General features: G+C 37.9%; 1 protein-coding gene across 1 annotated transcript in view; it reads left to right on the forward strand.

Moving 5' to 3' along the window:
• The window catches only part of LOC129772853 (kinesin-like protein CG14535), a 458100-nt gene extending 442935 nt beyond the window's left edge, over nt 1-15165 (forward strand). The window contains exon 14 of the mRNA XM_055776367.1: nt 61-15165. Within this exon, the coding sequence (XP_055632342.1) occupies nt 61-802 (742 nt within the window). The 3' untranslated portion in view covers nt 803-15165. The remainder of the gene's footprint in view (nt 1-60) is intronic.
• The last annotated feature ends 4707 nt before the right edge of the window (nt 15166-19872 follow it).

The following is a 19872-nucleotide window of genomic DNA, read 5'->3' on the forward strand; positions in this document are numbered from 1 at the left end:
TCCCATCCTTCCAAATTAAATTGTATCTCTATCATGAGTTTTTCTTGATTTCTCCCACAGAAACCAATTCGACCAGCTGGCCCGGCTACGGGAGATCTTCACCTCGCAGCTGGCGATGGCCGAAGTGACACCGGCCTTCCGACTGGGAGACGCCGGAAGTGTGTATAGCGAGCCAGCCTATCGCTTCAACACCGGCTCGGCGAGTGTCTGCAGTGAACCCGCATACCGCCCACCAAGTCCCCGCTGCCGTGACTGTCGACAATCGCTCACCCTATCCCGAACGCCCAGCCAAACCTCGCTGCCAAGTTTAACGGGGATCGTCGCGATAGCGGGGATGGAACAGTACGCATCCCTACGCCATCCCGACGGGGCGTCCGATCCGAATTTGCCAAAACTAGAGAAAAACGACGAGCTGCTCGACCCGGAGGAACATATCCGGGAGAATCCTCTCGCAGCACTAGACGAGCAGGAAGCCCTGAAAGGGAGCACCTCTCTGTTGCCCCAACAAACCCTACCAACGCTACCACTCCTGCCGCTGTCCACGCCGGAGGCTTACGATAGTGGACACGATTCCACGCCCCGCACCTCCAAACATTCCGGTATCTCGCGAAGGGCGGAGAGTGGGTACCACAGCGTGGGAACCGTCCGAGACAGTGATGAGTCCAGTTTCGCCTCGGGCGCCTCCCGGGCGCATCCGAAATCCAAGAAACGCAACCGCAACGACAAATCGCTTTGTCACTGGCTTCGGAACCCGTTCAACTGCACCTACCCGGACACCGAAGGGGACGTGAGTGATTTCTAGGGACACGTGTGAGGTGCATCCCCCCGCCGTCGTCATGCTAAGTAGCTTAATTTTTTCAGTTCATCAACGCCGAGTTACTTCTCTTGCGTTAGCGTTGTCTGTTGAATCGGAGAGAAAATCCTGTAAGATGTTCTTCAAGGAAAGGAAACACAACCAGAGAAGAGAACTCAGAAGACAATAAACTAAATCGGATTTTCATGTTTTATGTTGCTCCTTGGAATATGTTTTAGCGAGAGAGAGAGAGAAAGTTTGAGATAAAAGAGCTATTAAATTAACTATATCTCCTAGTGTCTGTGAAGTAACAAAAAACGATCGATAATCTGCAGTGTGCTTACATTCGCATTCGTAGACTTCGTAGCATGATAGGTTTTAGTGTTTTCTTTTAAGTTTCGAATCGACGGTGCACATGAAGAGGAACTCTATTTGTACAGTACATAGTTTTAGAAAATGTCGATACGAAACGAAACAACGCAAACAAACAACTTCCTGATCCTACAACTCTATCGTTGTTCATAAAGTAAACTCTATACAGTCAGTGTTCTGCGCTATCACTCGTTACCTCACTGTTTCAGAAAGATTGGTTTTGTTCGTTGCGCTTCAATATGTCTATTTACCGTTATCATTCAGTGGGCACAGGCGGTAACAACTATACTGGGTAGGATTGTTTATTTTCGGCGAAATCTTAAATTAACCTTTATCAATTTTTAACTGTAAATATATGAAATCGTGGTATGATTTCCAGCTTGAGTTTGAGCAAACATGGACTGGATCTTTGGATTAGTGTTTGAAAAATGAAGTTTGGATGAGTTTGAAAAAATTGGTTATAGTAGATGGGAAAGTGTAAATCAAAATTCACTTTAGTGGTATGATCTTTCTGATCGGAATCTCTGGAGATACGCTTTCCAGATAAATGACAATTGTGTGTTCCGAAATTATTCTAGGTTGCCGAAGAATTTAATGCATCTCTCAAATTAACAACATGACACTTTGCTCAAGAGAGGAGTTATTATTTGAATTGATGTTTTCCAGAAGTTCGTGCCGTCACTGATGACAATCAAATCGAGACGCTGAACACGATTCACACTCAATACATGACACGTAAATCAGTAGATACTCTACAGATATGGTTAGCTAAATCGCTACAATAAATGGGTGTCAGAAAACACACAATTAGACCGAAAACAATTGATATTAGCATCTGAGACTCGCTTCTTAACGCAACATGGAGCAAACCGTGACGTATGATGAGATATGGATAGTTTCCAACAGCGTTGAGCAAAAAAAGTGTTGGTTTTCACCCAATGGAATCGGAAAAAAAACTCAATATAATGAGCTTCTATTAAGCTTGGTTATTTGATAAATTCCAACAAGCGCAACTGAACGAAAAGAAGGAACCGACTCAGGACAAATGTTAAGAATTAACCAAAGAGTAGATTGTGTTCCACCTGGACAATACCAGACCTCACATCTCGATAGCCACCGACCAAAAATGTTTGGGGTTTGGTTGGAATAGCACTTTTTAAGGGCAAAATTGACTCTTTGAACGTCATAAAAAAGCACCTTCAAAGTTTTTTGACGGGAATCCAAACCTATTATTTTCTGTAAAAATCGACACAAACCATCCAGATAACTCAAATGTTCACGGCTCGGATTCCGACGACAATAGCATATTTCAATTTTTCAATTTTAATTGATATGTTAAAAGAATCACCAAATCGTGATTATTGTGATCCAAGAAAAAAAATTGTACAGAATATTTTCCTCGAATTTTCGACCTTGAGTTCATCAACCGTGGTATACTGCTTTCCCCTCAGCGTAGATTCTGCGTACAAGTATCCTCCAAAGATTTCCAACAGGATGCAGACCGGCCAGTCCAATAAGTCAAGTTTTTGGTATGCGGCATTGTTTTACGATATCTACACAAAATCGGTAGGGAAGGATGTGAGAGCTATCTTGAGTTTTCCGGTGGCACCGAATCCTGCCCAAACCATGCGCCTCCATCAAAGTTCCTGGTTGATCAATACTATCCCTCCTTTCGTAAATCATGCCAGTACCCGTTGAAACCATCAGGACCATCCAAATTGATTTTTTTCGTCATTGAAGGAAACCTCCCCAAGTAAAAAGTAAAACAAAATCCGTCTTACATCGAAGAACCTTTCGTTATGGTATATAGCAAAATGTATTTTTTGAAAACATTGTTTGTCATAACCATGTCCCATGTCGGTTCATGTGAACTTTGACAAAACTCAGACGTCTTTTGATGTGAGGTGATGTAAGATCAGCAGCTTTAACCTTTTCAACCTTTCAATTGTCTCCCGGGAAACATTTAAATTCAAAAAATTTATTTGTAAAAGCGATGTTGAGGCATTCGAAGCTGTTCTAACTATGTCCCGCTTATACTGTTCAGAGAGCTTCGATTCACTCTCTTCTTCTAACGGTATCCTTGAGTATTCGCCAAATAACTGAGCACTACTTGATGGGATCGTCCAATCCGACGAGCAATTTCTCAGATCCCAACATTCTCTTCGATTTACTGTACTGTAGTACTGTTTTTACACTACGGACTGTATACTAAGGGTCATTATTCTGTGTAAATTTTCAATTTAGTGGTATTTCCCATTCCGCTTGCATTACGTTTTCCCCGATCTCAGCTTAGAGATACTGATACATTATCATTTTCATCCAGATTCGACCACTGCGTTCAAGGACAAACATCGCCAAACTATGAGTTTTCTCTTCCATATTAAGATGTTTGGGTTGTGTATTGTGGCTTGATAAAGAGTCAATGAAATGGTGGACCCAGCATTACTGGTCGACTCGGATCAAGTTCAATTTTATTTCGTCTAACCATAGAGTTTCACCTCATTACCAGTGGGCCAGCCCAATCGGAATGATTATGCGCCATTTTTAGTCGTCATTGATGTTGCTTCCATGTAATTGGATACTGCGAACCTCTGGTGGTGCTTCTACCAAAGAGCTGCTTGTCAACAAGATGTCCTGTCTGAATTATCCTATAACTATCGGACAAGCTCTACCTGTTGCCGATTTGAATTGATTGATGTTAGAAAATCGTTCGATGTGACCATCGTCCTTAACTGTAGTTTTCTGGGGTTGCCAGTAGCTACGAGTGATTCACGATCACGAAGGGCATTGATAACGAGTGTTTCCAATCATCGGAGAAAAATCACATTTTCACTATCATATGATCAATTTAAATAACAATTTATTTGTTCAAAGAATGTATGCAAAATCATTGATTTTTTTTACGTAGGACTACGTCTTACATTAAGGGTGACAAATCAGAAAACAGATCACGTTTTTATGAAATAAAGTAAACGTTAATAACTTTTTTTACTGCGATTTTAACGGATTTTAACGATTTACATACCAATCGAATCAGAACTTTTCTATGATTTGTTTGATATGCTATTACAATCCCATTACAATCCCATAGTCTGTATATGGTTTAAATTGATGAAAATGGGAAGCATTTCCATTTCCCCATGCATTTGTTCTGTCCATTTGTGTGCTTTCCCGAACAGAGCTGTCAATAACGGGAAACTTATGCAGCCGCTAGAATGGAAACAACGAAGGAGGATAGCAAAAAGAGAATATTTGCGAAGTTAAATTCCACCCTTGCAAGTAAGCTGTCGCTAGCGTACAAGTATTGCATCTACTTTGAGGAAAATTCTCAGAATCTTTCTGTGCCTTATTCTGCAACAAAGGTCCCTTATTTTTTGTTTTGTGTTTTATGTTTCTCCTCGAGCTGTGGCGTGTGTTACTTGTTTTCGTTGAGCGAAACTTAGAACTTGTTAATTTTCTGTACATGTGAATAGCACACCTTCGATACTTTTAGTAACCATTTTATCGATTCTTCACAAACGGTCATACTCGCGATATTTCATTTTTATCGCTGCAACTGTGTGCATCTCTTAGACGCGTGTTTGATGCTTGTTGAATGGCGATGCACGGAAGATGCCTCTCGTTAAATACACAGTGCAAGGCGTGCATTGATATAAGGAGCGAGTAAAAATTGCGACATATGACCAATTAGTGTATTGTTCTCGCAAAGCCAAGAAAGAATCGTTGCTTTTCGAAATGATTCTCCGGAACTAATGAGTTATTTATGAAATTCCGACGTATTCGCAAATAATATCCGAAATGATAAACTAACAAATTTAAAAAAAAGATTGCATAGTCCTATGTCGTGTCTCGGATACAACCCCTCGATGGTGGTTCTCAGATATTCGTGAAAAGTGAGCTTGAGCTTCAGCTTGGGTAGACTGTACAATTCGTAGTTGCTCTCCGTGATTGACCTGAACCAACCAAATTGCACAAAGAACACACAGAATGACGCTTTGGACTAGCAAATCATTCTCGTTGTGCAATTTTCGGTGATTCGAGCTTTAAATGGTCAATAACGACGCCGGCCACGTCCTTACAGTCACCAGGGGAGGGGAAGGAATGTTAGTATGATATTCGCCGCCCGAAAGCCAGAAGGGTCGCCTCTATAGCGTGGTTCCCTAGCGTTTATCATGGGAGGGATAGTTGTTAGTGGGGAAGGTAAGAAATAGGATTCACTGTGGTAAGTGATGTGATTATGTTAACGCGGACTTTAAATGTAGTACTCTATTGCAATCTTTGATCGTGACGCAGGAGATTTTTATTCAGTTGCCTAACAAGGTAACCGAAAGATCTTCTAGAATAAATCGCATCGGTCATACATACTTTGACTTTTCACGTGACGTTTTTTTTATACGCTTTTAAACCAAATTACTTGTTGTAAGTGTGTTGTAAAATAATAAATTATAAGTTCGATTTTTAGAGAATGAAAAGAAAAGTAAACATAGCAAAATATTTTGGTTTATCTATTAGGCTGGTACACAATTACGATACACCTAATCATGGTGATAAAATCACTGCAATAATAAAATATTGCATTTCTGGCAGCCACTGGATCATCTTCTTGCATCACTTTGGTTATATTATTTCATCGATAAATCACTTACACTGAAACTTGAAGCACGACAGCATTTTTTATTTCCCACATACACAAACACAGTCGCGTAGAGAAAGTCCACTCTACTATAACAAAGAGGATGGAGAGAAAACATGTCTTTGCATGTTGAGCGTTTCGCGAAAATCAAACGGGCTCCGCCATGTGGATGGGCTAATCAATCACTTCATTCGTACAAAGAATTTCATTAAACTGCACTAACACTTCGTTTCCAAATTTCAAATTGTTTTCCCGATAGACTGAACACTTTTTTAAACGTATTAAAATTGTGAAGAAATGCTCAGAGCGCAAACGCGCGCGTCTGTCTTCCATCGCTGCTCAACCCGAACTCCTTCTCAGATATTCGTGAAAAGTGGTATATTTATTCTTTATCGCAAAAAACTAGACCCGTATTTTTTTACTTTTTTGTTAGGGTGACCATTACCGTTTTGGGGTGATCCGAAAAATTACTTTTATCTCATTTTTCCTAAAATGACTTTTTTTCAAACTCATAACTTTTGAACTACTGGACCGATTCTAATGATCGAAATATAAAATTAAAGCCAATCACCTTGTCTTTTTAGGAAAAATACTCCAGTTGCAGAATATTTACACTTTGTTTCCGTTATTGTTGATTGTATATGTTTTTCGTAGTTTCATGGTCTCGGGACCAAGGGAGTTTTTTTTATATTTTTTCTAGAAAGCTGAACATTTTTTACGTAAAAAATAATCGGGTCCAATTGTTTGCGATAAAGAATAAATATACCACTTTTCACGAAAATCTGAGAACCACTATATCGGTTTGCCATGGAATGGCTGAATATGTATTTTGAGATATATTGATTTCATTCTACTTAGAATTATTGCTGTAATCAACGTTTAAGTACCATTCGCACCTTGATGAGTGACTTTTTTCAGTAATATACAGGTATACTAGGGTGCCAATGAAACTGGTCACCTCGAATTTCAAAAATCCCACATTCACCCACAAAAAAAATGTTCACCACCTCGAAAAAACACCCTATGCAAAATATCAGCTCAATCGGACGAGAGATGCGCAAAACGGTCAAAATTTGAGTTTTTTGAAAATCAAAAAATTACCCAAGGGGGGAGTAAAGGAAATCGGGATTATCGAAAAAAAAATTTTGAGATGTCTTAAAATTGCATGAAGATTTAGTGTCATCTCGAAAGAAATTTTTGTCAAAAATCGGCATTCTGGGACTTATCTTTTTTTCGGAGTACGAAACGAAAAGGACGGTTTTGGGTGCCAATGAAAATAGTTATCTCGATTTTTCATTAGAAACTTGCTACGAAATGTTGATTTGCACGATAATATACCCTATGCAAAATATTAGCTCATTCTGACTTCATTTACTGGTGTCACAAACGTTTAAATCACTGAAAATCGAGGTTTCCAGAAAAAAAAACTGATGCCAAATTTCTTAAAATTGCATTACTTGTCGAGATTTACAGTTATCTCAAAGTATTTTTTAGATAACTGTTAATCTCGGCTTGTCATGCAATTTTAAGACATTTGGCATCGAAAATTTGTTTTTAAAACTTCGATTTTCAACAAACTCAGACTTGTACCGCTTTGCGCCACTCTCCCTTAAGTCCGATTGAGCCAAAACTCCTCCTTCTCCCGACAAGAAAACAATCCTTTCCGCTCGACGCTGTGCGGAAACCATGTTGTCACCAAACGAGAAGTGGTCAAATAGCGGATGGCTTATTTAAACTAAATATGTTGAAAACGGACAGAAACGAATGTATCAGTTGCTCGTTATTGACAGCTCTGTTCGGGAATGCACACAAATCGGCAGAACAAATGCATTGGAAAATGAGAATGCTTCCAGTTTTCATTAAATTAAACTGTGTAGGCATTGGTGGATTGTACTGTATAGTGTATCAAACGAATCTTAGAGAATTTACGATTCCATTAGTGTGCAAAGTATCAGAATTTGTTCGCTGTGAAAAAAGTTATTAACGGTAACTTGATTTCACAAAAATGTGACCTGTTTTCTGATTTGGCACCCTTCCTGAAAGACGTAGTTCTACGTCAAAAAATCGAACAGATTATGAATCAGTAAAGATGCCGCTATCGCATGAACCTCGGACAAGTCGAAAACATCTTTTTTGACAAAATGGCGGCCGTTTGAAAAACAAAATGCGGTTTAAAACGTATTTTATTACGTTTCCGATAGACATAGACGCGATAGACAGATGCATACAGATTGTATTCATATAAATTCGACATGAATCGGTTCAGTAGAACGTGAGATATTGTGTACGCCAGTTTGAAAAAACTAGTTGCGAGAAAATTTGAAGTTCATTGTTAGATACTACATCACTAAATAGCTCTAACTCGGTAAATAATAGGATTTTCGATAAGTCCTTACTGCGGTGTATCCTTGAATGCCTAAACTACAGAAATATGAAGGAAAAAAATGGATTTTTTTTAAATTTCTAAACTAGAATACTGCCTCAAATTGGAGATTGAAAAACTTTTTCAATTTTTCTCTAGCTTGTAGCCTTATTAATTCGTCCGTAAAAACGTGGAAAACTTTTAACGTGGTCCTCATAATGCGACAACGATGTTTCATTCAAACCCGTCATCGTGCTCGCTGCAAAAATTTGTTTGGTCGATTTAATGGTTTATATCGAATACTCCCAGCTGATTGGATAAACCGCATAGTTCTGGGTCGAACAATTTCGGGTTAGAATCCAATTTGTACGTAAAGTGCTGTATCTTTATGATGTATATTTTCCCCTTGATTGTTTTCAAGATGTCGCATTAATTCGCATTAAATGAAACGTACAGTAACAGCTTGTTATATTCGAAACTAAAGATTTATTTTGGTCTATCGGGAGGAAGTGAAACTGGTTTATTCTCTATGCGTACTGAAACATCGATTCTTTCATTTTTGCTGTCGAATGTCATCAATTTGGAAAGCAGAAATTAAAACTGACGATTAAAACTGCTCGAATGGGCTTGAATTCATTATCATTATAAAAAAAGTTGTATTCCCCATGCAAAATAACGTTCGCGCTATTCAATTGAATGTTTCATTCATTTAATTTCTTCAAAATGGATTGCCCCGCACCGTCTTCCAAAAAAAAATGGTAATTGCCAATCTGATGAAGCTCCAGTATTAACGGCAGCACTGCACTGCCGTTCTACGCTTAGTTGTCCCATGTTACTTTATGACAACATCAAGCTCAATTGTGCCATGTTAATATTCTAGGCATTACTGACCCTCCATGTATTTTTGTAGATCCAAGTACAAGAATTTTATGTCACGCTTTCAACAGAGCTAATGCACTCATTTCTATTTTGGAAAAACGAACTAATTCTCAAAGGAAAAAAAAAGTTTAACAGAACACGTTTACACCTTGTTAGCGAATGTCTAATTATTTTTATTCTGCAAAGGTGTTGCAGATCACTCCCTTCTTCATAAAACAATGTTTTTGTTATGCAAAATCTTTCGGAAAAAAAACATCAAGCTTTATGTCAAAGCTGACATAAAAACGGAGCTCACCAACCAGTACGGGGAAAACCGGAACCACATGGGGGTAACATCGGCCCCCTAAATTTGTCAGTAAATATACTTGAGGCCAGCTGAACTAGTTTGAATGTGGCAACCGCCAAATGGGAGGTATTCTATTTCTAGATGTCACTATCGAATATGGTTCGAATCGCTCAACTGATTCCGGAGATATGGTCGGTACAAGCTCCGGTAAACATGGGATATGGAAAATAATGGAATTTGATATTAGACAAATCTATCATGCGACACCTCAAACCACACCACAATTCAATTACTGATTCAATGGAATTTAGGTCCTAGTTCCGAGCTTACCACCTTTCACAAAATGTGATCCTGTAATGTATACCTGGGGATTTTAAAGTCTTGGAAGCACGTTTGACAGAAACTCCACCAACGAAAACCTCTTTTGCAAGGTTGAGGATCTCCGGGGACCCACTCTCACAATTCAATTTTCTTGAGAGCTGCGAGGCATCTGAAATAGATGGAAAATATGTCCCAATAACCTTCAACTAACTGTAAATCAAGCCGGGCTTACTCCACTCAAAAAGGGTGACGGTCTTACCCCAACAGCATACATTTTTTAAAGAGACCATTTCTATTGATTTATTTAGAATAAAAGCTTAAATTCTACTACCGGGAAATTACATCCGGTTGCGCATCATCAGCACTCGCGTTTGTTTTTATTAATATTTTAACATTTGACGAATCACGTTGAGTTGGATTTGTTTTAAAACGTCTAAAATAATAAATATTAACATGTACAGTAGGGTGCCAATGAAAATGGTCATCTCTAATTTCAAAAAGTTACCTCATAAAAAATGTTCACCACCTCGAAAAAACACCCTATGCCAAATTTCAGCTCAATCGGACTTATGGGAGAATGGCGCAGAGCGGTCAAAGTTTGAGGTTTTTTGAAAATCGAAAAATCACCCAAGGGAGGAGTAAAGGAAATCGGGGTTTTCGAAAAAAAAAATTGTTGATGCCAAATGTCTTAACTGCATAACTCGTCGAGATTTACAATTATATCGATTTTTTTTTTCTGAAAAAAAATTTTTTTTTTGGCACCTGGTTGTTTTTTGACGTAGAACTACGTCTTTCATTAAGGGTGCCAAATCAGAAAACAGGTCACGTTTTTATGAAATAAAGTTAACGTTAATAACTATTTTTGCCGCGAACGGATTTTGGCGATTTACATTCCAAACGAATCGGAAGTTCCCTAAGATTTGTTTGATATTCTATACATCACAATCCCCTGGTGTGTAAATGGTTAAAATTCATGAAAACTATAAGCGTTTCCATTTTCCCATATATTTGTTCTGCTAATTTGTGTGCTTTCCCGAACAGAGCTGTCAATAACGAGCAACGAAGGGGAAATCGTAAGATTTGAAGTCTCCGTGAACAAAGGAAAGGAAGAAGAACGAAGGAGAATATTTGCCTAGAGTATAAACAGTGGATGTCGGTGAGGCAAACTTTCAGTCTCGTTCTGTTTTCAAAGCAATGAACATCGCTTGTTCTTCCTTGTTTTGCGTCATTACATGCCTTCGTTTCGGGTTGAGCTGTGGACGCGACCAAGTTATTCATTCCCTGATGTCTCTGGTATTGCAATTATTGCATCAAACTGACGCCATTACATTAAGTTTCTAAGCTACACAATTGTGTGGGGAATCATCAAGCTAAGCTTATAAATGTTCTGGAATTTGGTCTTTGATTTAGTTTCGCATGGCGGTAGCAAAACCTTCTCCACCAAGGATGGCAGCTAAGCTAATCTAGACCGGCAATATTAACAGAAAGGGCTTCTATTGAAAAGAGCGCAAAATGGTGATAAGTGTGTGTATATTCAGTTGCTTCAAACCATCGAAATATAGATATTCATGTGCGTATGTGCGTGTTTCATAAACCCTTACGTAAAAATAATGCGGGAGGGAAATATTTGCGTTAGGGTATTAGTAATGAATCTTTGCTGAGGCAAATATTCAGTCTTTTCCCAAGCAGTTAACATTGTTCGTTTTCCGTCATCATAAAGGCTTCGTTGGCGCCTTTGAATTGCATTCGTTGAATTGAACTGCCGGTATGGTTAAACAGGCGTTAAGGTTGTGCACCAAAAAAATATTTCGGGAATATCAAGCATCTTGAATGTCGTTCTGGAATGTTATAAGTTATTTGGGTTCGCGTGCCAGTCGAAAAACTACTTTCAACTATGATTGCGTTTGCGCTAATCTTGATCATAATGAAGCAATACTACTCTTTTCGAGGTTGTTGAGATCACCAGAAAAAGTTTATTTCATTTATTTAGTCACCAGGAAAGTAAATGTCGTTCTGGAAATTTGTATGTGATTTGGTATCGCTTGCTTGATGACAGCTGTGCTTATCTTGAGCATGGAAAAGTAATGCAACTTTTTTCGAGGCCAGTAATATTCACATAAGCGTTTCTATTGAAAATAGTGCAAACTGATGAGAAGTGTTTATATTTCTAGTAGCAAGTCACCGATATATGGGTCTGCATGCACAGTATGGTCAACGCTTGTTTGGCGCTTGATTTACGTTGTACGAATAATGCCTAAAGGTGAGATTCCACTGAGAAAATACTAAATAACATGTAGCATGATATTGTTGTTGTTTCCATTCGGTACCAAAGCTATATTTATGTAGTAATGAGATGTGAAATAATGGTGCTGGTACAGCAAGTAGATAATCGACTGTAGATGAGTATATGTCAATTGCGAAAAAGGCCACCGGAATAGAGTTCAAGGTGAATTTTCAATGCATTGACATGAAACAAATTGCGACATACGATCAGTTCTGCGAGGGCAACAATGAATCACCAATCAATTATCGTCAACTGATTCTACAATTAAAAAAAACATTTCATGGCGATCAAATCATTCTGCTTAACCAGTTGATTAACGGTTATTTCTAAAATTTCACAGCATTATAAAATAATATCCGAAGTTATTAACAAGCGACTTATATAAAAAAACAGCGTAGTTCTACGTCAATAATGCGGTTGTATCTTGGATAATTTTTTGCCTGAAAAATCGATTTTTGACGAGAAATTTTTTTTTTGAGATAATTGTAAATCTTATGCAATTTCAAGACATTTAGTACAATTTTTTTTTAAACCCCGATTTCTGGCGATTTTTCGGTTTTCAATAAACTCAGGTTTTAACGTCTGTGACACCAGTAAATGAAATTCGAATGAACTAATATTTTGCAAAAGGTATATTATCGTGCAAATCAACATTTTGTAGCAAGTTCCGAATGAATGATCTAGATAACTATTTTTATTGGCACCCAAAACCATACTTTTCGTTTCGTACTCCGAAAAGTCCCAGAATGCCGATTTTTGACAAAAAAAAATTTTCGAGATGACACTAGATCTCGACGTTTCATGCAATTTTAAGACATTTTCGATTTTTCGATTTTCAAAAAACTCAAACTTTGACCGCTCTGCGCCACTCTCCCATAAGTCCAATTGAGCTAAAATTCGGTACAGGGTGTTTTGTGCCGGTCTCCGTTCAATTCCTGCTTGGTATCGTATGGATTTTTTTTTTGTTTTTTACAATTCTAAACAGACTTTTGAGTAGTGTTGGCCAGAGTTTCGGGGTGTAGCTAAAAGATTTCAGAAAATTCTAAATACGGGTTGAGAAAATCAACTCAACAACAAAACTGAGGTTTATTAAAAGTTTCCCTTCCGTAGAAACGTACCAACGATGAGTTGTTGCCAGTACTCAATAATTTAATTCCCAAAATTAAATAGGCACACCTCGTGTTTCTGTATTCCGTTGTCAAACTTGGAGGATATCCGACATGTTATTTGTCCAGCTTCGTATTTGCACTGTACACAATTGAACCCTGTGTATTCCCTGTACCTGTACTGGTAAAAAAAAACGCCCAGAGAAAAAGTTTTAAAAACCAATTCTCTCAGTACAAGATCCATCCGTTTGTAGCGAGTTCGGGACACACAAGAAAAAAATGAAGTTGCAGGCGGCACAAGATATCAACATGGAATTTTCCAGCAACTGTTTGGTCGTCTGAAACGTATTTACAAGGAATTATGCGACAAATATCGATCAGAAATATCGATACGATTTTGTCATACTTACATTCAATCAACACTCCAAAGCCTTTCTCACTTACTGTTAACTCTGTTCGCTGGTATCGGGATCATATTCAAAATATCCAATTCTCGTTTACAGTGACTACCTCACCCAGTTTCTGCTTATAGTTGAAATTGCCTTGTTTGAATTTTTGAACATTGTAGTGAAATGACAGATAACACCACTTTATTGTACTAATCATCAAACGGTTCGTGTCGAAATTTCACGACAAGCTGAGGTTTTGCTCACATGTTTTATTCGTTGTAATGACACATTTTTTGTTATTTTCACAAAAATGGAAAACCCAAATCTCGTTTGTTTACTTTAAAAGTTTTCCAAAAAAGTACTAATTAAATAAAATCTTTTATACAACTCGTCGATCAAAAGAATATTTCCGTCGTAACATCATTTTATTTAAGTTAGCATTTTTTGGCTTCACTATAACACACTCAGAATGAAAATGAACAGTCCTACCCTACGAAAATATGACCAGTTTAACGGAGAGTAATAATTACAATCAATGACAACTCAATTCAAGAACTTTTTTAATCAGAATACCATTATTATTTGAAACGCTTACAGATGCCGTTTATAATTGGCTAAATGAGAATCAGACTGCGGCACAATTGATCAGACTAATTCGCCCAACACCGACAAAACCGAACCTGTATTATGTTTGACTCCCAACAATCGGAGCATCAATTCTCGTTCACAATGCTCCATTTCTCCTCGTTCATATTTTTCTCGCCATCCGCGCATCCTGGCTATCGCGTTTGTAATATGTGTCACTATACATATTGTTAGAGCATAAATCTGTTGAATCGAATGATTTAAATTGAATTAATTCGTAATAATAAAAAAATAATTTCGCCCGTCGCAGCGAACCAAAACATATAGCGTTGATAAATCAATCCGACCTATTATAAAACCTCATTCGATTTCGAACATTTGACTCCCTGCCGCTAACAGCGAAATATATGTCCAGACTCACCCCTGACCCACGGTTTCGAACTAGCTGCAATCGGTCAACTATCCCATCGATTCCACCTATTATCATCATCGTCATCATCATCGTCAACAGGCATTTAAAAAATGAAAAACTTGTTCCAAAATTTTGCCAGCGCCAGCCGTCTGATGATGGTGGGATCAAAAACATAACAGGCACACAATTGTTGAGCCAGGGAAGCATAGCAAAAAAAAAAGATATAAAAAAAAAGAAACAACGATACGCAATTTAAATCGAAATGAAAAATCATACTCACGACGTGAACAATTGTTTTCGGTTAACACTGCCAGCGGCGATTATTGGGGAAAAGTAAATAAAAAAATTATATTCCATGCAAATGCAGCGCTGAAAATGTATGAAAGCGATACTCATTTTTTTCTGTTGTTCCTTCTCCGGTTTTTCCGCATCCCGTAATCCTTACCCACTTTCCTGCGAGCGTATACACACACACACACACACATGGTACACTACACAAACAGCAGAGAGAGGATAAAAAGCTTTTATAGGAATCGAATAATGAAAAACAAAAAAAAAGAGAAGATGGAAAAAAATGCAGCAGCCACATCGTAATCGATGCATATTGTGCTACCAATCATACCATTAAAGGAAGGAATTATTATATATGAAATATTATTATTGCTATTATATTATACAATATTATTAGAGAAAAAATGGACGGCAAAAACGTGAATATTATAATAAAAAAAAGTAATTTTATACAAAGCCAATTGCGAACGAATTTTCCATTCCGTGAATCCGAAATCCAATCGTGGCGTGTTGATTGTTATTAATGGGTGAACATTTCGGTTTTCATTCCGGTCGCTTCTAATTGTTTCGGTCTCACAAATGCAGTCATAAACTAATCAAAACTTTGCATTTTCAGGTGTTTGGTATTACAAATTGTTGATAAGCGCTCATTTTTCAAAATTGCTGATCACCATATAGTCGAAGATAGCTTCTCGTCTTCGAACCCCATTTCTAATCGTCAAACAAAACCCCCTGAATATCACTTTTCCTGACTAACTAACCAAACCATTCATCATCGATAATGGGTGCTTTGCGTGTGTTTCGAATGAAAACCAACATTTTACATACCCACCCACCGAAGCTTCCCTGTTCGTTTTAAATGAACCTTCCAACCCTGTGCCCGGGTAGTGTGGTAGAGGCTCAGGTGGTCCTTATGGTGTCCGTGGTGGAAACTAAGTGACGCTTCTGGGCGAAGTTCAATGTTCTCGGGGCGTTCGCCGATTAGGCTCATGGCTAAGGTGTAAATCAGTCACCTAGTTCTGACAGTTGATTGAAGGCAATAAATATGCTAAGTAGGTGGGAAACCCGGCGAAAAGTGCCGCTACACGTGAGTATTTCGCAAACTGGGAAAGTTAACATTGTATTCGGGGAGTTTTACAAACAATGATGAATGGATCCGCTGTTGACACGTTTTGTTCGCTCCTATTGTTCATGGATCAGTTATTGAAATACAAGGCTGAGCATTTGCAATATACTGAAACGGGTCCAATTATTGTCAAAGGTCAAGCTTGACAAGCTACACTTGAGTTCAGGGCCCGATATCTTAGGAGGTGAAAAACGAAAACCAACTGTACTCTCCGTAGCTTCGCTTCGACTAGAACTGCTTCGTCAGTCGCCCACAACAAGAAGTGACTTGACTAGAAAATTAACTGAAAATCAGTGGTTATTTTAACTGACTCGAATAATACATACAAATCTGCCTCTTCATTCAACTGACTACAATCCACATTTCTACTTCTCTAGGAACGAAATTTATACCCGCGTGCACAATCTTATTTTTACGTCCATATAAAGAGGAACGGACATGTTAAGAAGAACTTCAATTATATCTTTGGAAACTCATGTTTCCCAAATCCTTGATGCAGTTTCTTGCAGATCAATATACTGTTTTTCTACCTAATTGGCCAAATATTTGACAAAAAAGTGTTTTTCAATGTTTTTTACTAAAATTAAAACAGACCGAAAAGTACAACTTTTTTTTCGATGCGGGTATAATGGACATTTAGTGAGGGTAATATGGACAGGTTTGTAATATAAAAAGCGTAGAGGTTTATCGATCGGGAGAGGAATAATTTTATTCGACTAAGGTATGAACTCATCACGAATGTCCGTTAAATGATGAAAAAATCGAATTAATCCACCCAGAAGTGATATCGTGCTTTTTAGCAGCATAAACGGACGGCTTCTAAACAGTCCACATTTGGCGATTTGATTTCCATTTATAGACGCAGAGCATTCCTCAGGAATAGATGAAACAGACTTTTCACAGTTCATCTCGCTTCCACTGGTAACTGTCCGTTTTACCCCACCAGTACAATTATTTCAATAATTTAAATTTTCTACCCAAAAATGAATTTACTTTTCCGTACATACCTTATATCGCTTCTCTGTCAACTCACAAACCGAAATATAACCATCAGCGAATTGAATTTTGATACCAAATGTAAATGAATATCAAAATGCTTAATATCGAAGCAGCTAAAATTACATCCATACGCGGAATCATGCATGATTTTCGGTTTTTGTTTCCCTTTTCCTTTTTTGATCAGTATTCATTGCTATAGGGTTGATTAAATATTACAGAATAACATGTAGAAGGTGTTCTCATTAACAGAAATCTGAAATTCAAAATGTAACTATACAAATCAACCACCTGTCTATATTGCCCGCGGTACCCCTACATATATGAACTCGATAAATGTGGATAAATTGTAGTATTTTTGATATCAGCCATTCGATGCCAAACCGATATAGTGGTTCTCAGATTTTCGTGAAAAATGGTAGTTTTGTTCTTTATCGCAAAACATTAGACCCATATTATTTTATTTTTTTAGTAGGGTGACTATTTCCATTTTAGGGTTGTCCGAAAAATCAACTTTTTCCTCTTTTTTCCAAAAATTCATTACTTTTGAACTACTAAACCGATTCAGATGACCGATAGATCAAAACAAAGCCAACCACCTGGTCTTTTTTGAAAAAATACTACACCTGCAGAAAATTTGAATCCTGTTCTCGTTATTATTGATTGTATTCGTTTTTTATTGTTTGCATAGTCTTTTCATAGTAGTTTTTTAATATTTTTTGACGTGGGACTACGTCTAACCGGAGTATATTGGGGGGGGGGTATAAAATGAAAACCTAAACACAGATCATGCAGGAAAAAATGAAAGATTCCGAATGCTTATAACTCGAACATTTCTTACTGGATCGGAAAGATGTTTGCATCAATTGATAGGGAATATTTCTACGCATCTATCGCCATTAATAAAATGTTATTTTTCATTAAATAAACAATTGAATAATTGCAAAATGTTAAGCGTTATCTAAACGACCTGACTGCCTCGTTTTGATTGGCCTGGTTTACGGTTTCCCCAACACAGCCGCCAAAACCAAGCAGCCTTGGGTTAATCGGCATTGCAAATACATGAAAAAAGGGGGAGCTTTTGCTCCCACCGAAATGTGTTCCCTAACAGAGATTTCAAAACCAAGGTGCCTGGAGGAAATCAGCATTGCCAATACAAGCAAGAAGGGGGTATTTTCGTTCCGACTGAAATTTGTTTCCCCAACACAAACTTCAGAACCAAGGTGTCTGGGAAAATTGGCATTGCAAATACATGCAAGTCGAGGCCTTTTTTTTCCGACTGAAATGTGTTTGCCTAACACAGACTTCAAAACCAAGGCGTCTGGGCAAATCCTCTTTGCAAATAAATGCAAACTGCGACTACTTTTCTACTCGCTTACCTTTGTGCAAACTATAACATGTTTCCCTAACACGGTCTTATAAACTTAGGATTATAGGAAAATCGTGCAGACACCAGAGGCGAATGAACTTTCAAGTTTGAAGCATCTATAGTATAAAAGTCAAAGTTAGAAGGTGTTGATTCATGCAAGCCGGTGGTACTTCTGCAAATTCGCAGTTCGAGAAGTACAGTGCTGTTCGAAATAAAAGCAGCGTATGATTTTATGTGCCGCGTTATTGACTTATGTAGACGTAATCTTTAGCTGACCCCAAGCGAGCACGCGTCTCAATGAGACGTGTAACACACGGCCATGTTGTTTCGTAAGTCATTTGTTTACAGAATTTGGTTGTGTTTTTCCGAAGCAGACTTTATCAGCTTGTTCCACAAAATAGCAGCGCTTGCAAAAAAATTAGTTTAATCCGTCAATGTTTTGAAGACTCAATATTTATTGAAGTACATCCATTGCGATATGAGATGTAAAGAATAGATAACTTATATTTGATTAAAAATCTGCTGAATATTTTTCAGCAGGATGGGCCGCTTTAAGAACTGTACATTTGAAAAACGAGATCTTATCAAACGATTGATTGTGGTTGGAAAAATATACCTCGAAGTGCAAGAAATAGTACATTACTCTGCTAAAAAGGTATATAGTGTATTGTAATGGAAATGAAAAGGTGAAACTCGCAGTCTAAAGCAAGCAACGTCTTCACAAACCGATCGTCAGATGGTTTAAATGGTAAAAAAGTATCCGCATATGACGTTAAGAGATCTGCAAGAAGAATTGAATCTTTCGATTGGTATGTCGACCATACGAAAACGTTTAATTGAAACCAAATTGCATGCATGAATCCAGAGAAAACTATTACTTACGTCACGACATATTCGTAACCATCTAGGCTTTGCGAATTGGGCTGTCGAAAAATGGCGTAACATTCTATGAACCGATGAGAGTAAAGTTTTTGTATTTGGCTCAAGTGGCAAGCGTCTATTTATACAACGTCCCCAAGGTACAGATTTTTCACGCCATTACATCGTAAAGACAGTCAAACATGGTGGCGCTAACATCATGGCATGGGGTTGTTTTTCATACAACGGTGTTGGACCTATACATCGTATACCAGGGATCATGGATGCTGTTTATTATGTGGAAAATTGAAGAAAAATGTCATGCTACCATACGCCGAGGAAGAAAAGTCCTTGAAATGGGTGTTTCAACAAGACAATGTTCCAAAACACATGAGCAGAAGAACCAAAGCATGGTTCCAGGATAATAAGGTCGAAGAAATGAATTGACCGGCTCAATCCAATGACTCAAATCCAATTGAAATTTTTTGAGGCGAAATTAAAAAGCTATTCGCAAAGTAATGCCATTAAATACGGAGGAACTCTGGGCTGTAGTTCAACAAACGTGGGTAGAAATAGCTACCAAGAGGTGCCAGAGGCTAGTGGATTCTATGCCACGCAGATGTGCAGCAGTGATTAGGAATAAGTGATACACTACAAAGTACTAACATTACTGATAAATTTCATGTCTTGAATTACTTGCACTTTTTGTTTTGGTTGTTCTTATTATTTTTTGCTGCTATTATTTCGAACATAGTAAAAATTAACTTTGCTGTATTCTAAGCCAACTATAGTTATTTTGACCTGGCTGTA

This window comes from Toxorhynchites rutilus, chromosome 3, assembly GCF_029784135.1.
Source record: "Toxorhynchites rutilus septentrionalis strain SRP chromosome 3, ASM2978413v1, whole genome shotgun sequence".
In the NCBI taxonomy this organism is placed as follows: domain Eukaryota; kingdom Metazoa; phylum Arthropoda; class Insecta; order Diptera; family Culicidae; genus Toxorhynchites; species Toxorhynchites rutilus.